Source organism: Austrofundulus limnaeus, unplaced genomic scaffold, assembly GCF_001266775.1.
Source record: "Austrofundulus limnaeus strain Quisiro unplaced genomic scaffold, Austrofundulus_limnaeus-1.0 Scaffold800, whole genome shotgun sequence".
In the NCBI taxonomy this organism is placed as follows: Eukaryota; Metazoa; Chordata; class Actinopteri; order Cyprinodontiformes; family Rivulidae; genus Austrofundulus; species Austrofundulus limnaeus.
In genome coordinates this window covers 130,313-133,602 of record NW_013953202.1, presented here as the reverse complement: position 1 = coordinate 133,602, position 3,290 = coordinate 130,313, and the positions used below count along the sequence as shown (strand labels likewise).

The window sequence follows — 3,290 nt, the reverse complement described above, 5'->3', positions numbered from 1 at the left end:
TATCTCATCTCATCTTATCTTATCTTATCTTATCTTATCTTATCTTATCTTATCTTATCTTATCTTATCTTAAATACTAAAATGGAACAACTTTAAATATACTTATTACTTTAAGTGTATATCTTTGTCTATACACTTAAAGTGTACTAAGTATATTTAAAGTTGTTCCATTTTAGTATTTAAAGGTAAACTTAATACACTTAAAATTGTGCTTTTGTAAAGTATATTTAGTATTAAATTAGTTGTTCCAAAATATCACTCTTTAAGTATACTGATGATTACTGCGGCTTCAAGTATACTTAGATTTAGTATACTTAGTACGTATAATATTTTTTCACCTGGGTGCTGTTTTTATTTTATTTTTTGTCATAAATACATGTTTGGGTTCTTTATATATAAAACCAGTTTTGGCTCAAACATGACTCATGTTTTTTTAAATGAACTGAGTTTAAATCTGTAGAAAACAGTTGGTTTTTATTATTTATGTCGTCCAGGTGCCTGGTGTGGATTACTGGGACTCCTGGGCTCCGTACGGTGAATGCAGTCGCAGCTGTGGTACCGGTGTGACGGTGAGGAGCAGACGCTGCATCACTCAGAGGTACGCCGCTGCTTGTGTCTGAGCTGGGTGTTGGCTGCTGCTGAGGATCAGACTGGGAGGGAACCCTCTGACCTGTTAGGATTCAGAAAAAAAAGACAATTTAAACAGTTTATAATTTCACTCCTACAGAGTGTTTTGAACCTGAAGGTACCATTAAGTGAATTTTCTGTCTTTGTTGGCTTGTTTAGTTTCTTCTCTTGTGTCTGACTGGAATATGTTTGGTGTCTGGAGTCGTGCTTAGAGGAGCTGACAGATATTTGTCTAAAAGTTGTTTTCWTGTTTCTGGGAACACATGAAGTCTTTATCAGCTGCATTTGGTTTTTATAAAAGGTTCAAAAATACTCAGTGTGTAAAACTGACCATAATTCAATGTTAAAAATACTTCTAAGTATCTCACCTTTTTAATTCAGTATTTTAATGCATTAAACTTTGTTGCTTCAGGATCTCTGAGGATCCATAAATAAATTAACAGCTGAGTTAAAATATGTGTCAAACCCTGAGAGACTCCTCTGCGCTCACACAGAGGCTACTGAAGGAAACGTCCGCTTGCCTTCAAAATAAAGACATCACAAAAGCCAGTTTCAAAATAAAAGCAGGGGTTTTAAGATTTGCGTGCAGAATTTTACTTTTTTTTCCAAATACCTCTTAGGCACAGATAGAGATGACTAACAGGTTTAAAATGCTGTGTCTGTTATTTTAAAAGACTTTAGATGTTTTCAAAGGTAATATTCAAAGATTGTGTGGATAAATAAAACCACCTGAACAGATAATAATAAAAATTCATCTGCTGTTAAAGGGATCCATGATTGGTTGAAACATTAGACTTTATTTGATAAACATATATTTTAACTGTAAAATAAAGACTGTAAAAATACTGTAGGATGTTTAGTTTTTATCATGTTTAAACTAAAATATTAGGCTATATTACCTAATATGTTTTAGCTCGGCGCTAGCGCGACAAACAGGCTAAAGCAGCTCTGTTGTCCTCCATCCATATTTTCAGTTCCAGGCTGAGTCATTTCTACCTTCTCCTCTCTGTCAACGCTCTCTGGTTTCATTTAAAAGAGTCGATCATCAGATATTGTCCAAGATTAACCTTCAGGGTGGATATAGCTCGCTAGCAGCCTCGCACCGAGGACCTATCCACGTCATCATTTACCCAGAATGCTTTGTGTGTAAATAAAATGGCTCCGTCCTTGTTAAAATATATTTTAAAACTTTTACAAAACTAAACATCCTACAGTATTTTTACAGTCTTTATTTTACAGTTAAAATATGTTTATTAAATAAAGTTGAATGTTACAACTAATCAGGGATCCCTTTAAAAACTATTTAAATGTAGTTATTAAAGAAAAGTTCAAAACCCAAAATTTGTTATTAAACTGTGTATTTTGTTGCTGAGGTTTTGTCACATCCAAACTGTRAGATGAGAAAGAAGTCTTCAAACAGACCGGTCTGTAGTTGGAGTAGTAGTGGAGCCTGTCCCCTTCAGGTTTCTATGAAAACACCATTAAATTTATACAAATTAAACAAGCTCAAAACAGTTTTATACAGGGTTCATGTGGATCCTTAGAAAGTCTTAAAAGTCATTGAATTCWTCAATCCAAAAATAAGGCCTTAATTTGCCTTAAAATGTCTTAAATCAATATTTCTGAGGTCTTGAAAATGTTAACACAAATATTAAAATAATTGGTAGCATTTTTTGGACAATTTACCAAATTTACTACACATCTTGCATTGTTTTGTGCTAAAATAAACATTTGGGTAAATTTGTTGCTAAACGTTTTTTTAATTTGTGTTTATTGTGAAGTTGGTCTTAAATTTCCTTTCAWTTGGCATTAAAAAGTATTAAAAAGTCTTACATTTATCTTGCCTTAAACTGTAGGAACCCTGTTAGATCTTTATGAAAAATCCCATCTATGATCCTAAAGGAAAGTTTAACATGAATCCTTTTAGAGCAAAYACATCATATCTGTAAAACGGCTTAAATTTTTATTTAAATTGGTTGAATTTGTTCAATTGCAGTGGACTTTCATGGCAACATCAATGTTTTCCTGAAAACCGTGTGAGCTCAGCCTGCTTCATGTTTCTAAAGCTGATGTCAGTCACAGAAAACAGGCTCTAGTTTTCTTTTGAAAGGTAGCGTACCGTAAAAAGAAAACTTTCAAGCTCTGGTTTCTCTTGGTTCTGAATTGAGCAACTTTTGTAAAAAAAATCATTTGTTGTTCCACAGCCTGATGCTCCATCAGAACGGAGACAACAGTCTGTAATTGGGCAATGAAGTTGCAAAAATGTGATTAAAAACAACAAGTTAGCAGGTTTTCAACAAGCCCCTGCAGCAGGTCAGTGAGTCAGACTGTCTGTGTTCAGAGCCGGGCCACCACTCCCCTCCTGGATGAGCTCTGTCAAATCCTGTTTGTCTGAATCATAACTTTGAACGTCAGCTCACTGTGTGCTGCAGGAACCCTCATGTTCATTTTAGAATGAAACTAGAAGAGTTCAAACCTCCGCCAAGACCATTTCCTCCATCCTGTAAGAGTTAACGCACAAAAGCAGAGATGAAACACATTTTCTGAATAAGTTCTGACGTAGTGAACATTTAAGCAGCAGTATGATGGGATTTCTTCTTGGTGGAGTCCAGTGTGAAAAAACTAAAGTCAGACTGGTCACCTGACGTTGTTCATGGTCAAAC

General features: G+C 34.7%; 1 protein-coding gene across 1 annotated transcript in view; it reads left to right on the top strand.

Moving 5' to 3' along the window:
- paplna (papilin a, proteoglycan-like sulfated glycoprotein) overlaps positions 1 to 3,290 on the top strand; it is a gene marked incomplete in the record, with an annotated part of 69,681 nt that overhangs the window by 5,788 nt on the left and 60,603 nt on the right. Inside the window, 1 exon segment of the mRNA XM_014028705.1 lies at positions 495 to 598. Coding sequence (XP_013884159.1) covers positions 495 to 598 — 104 coding nt within the window.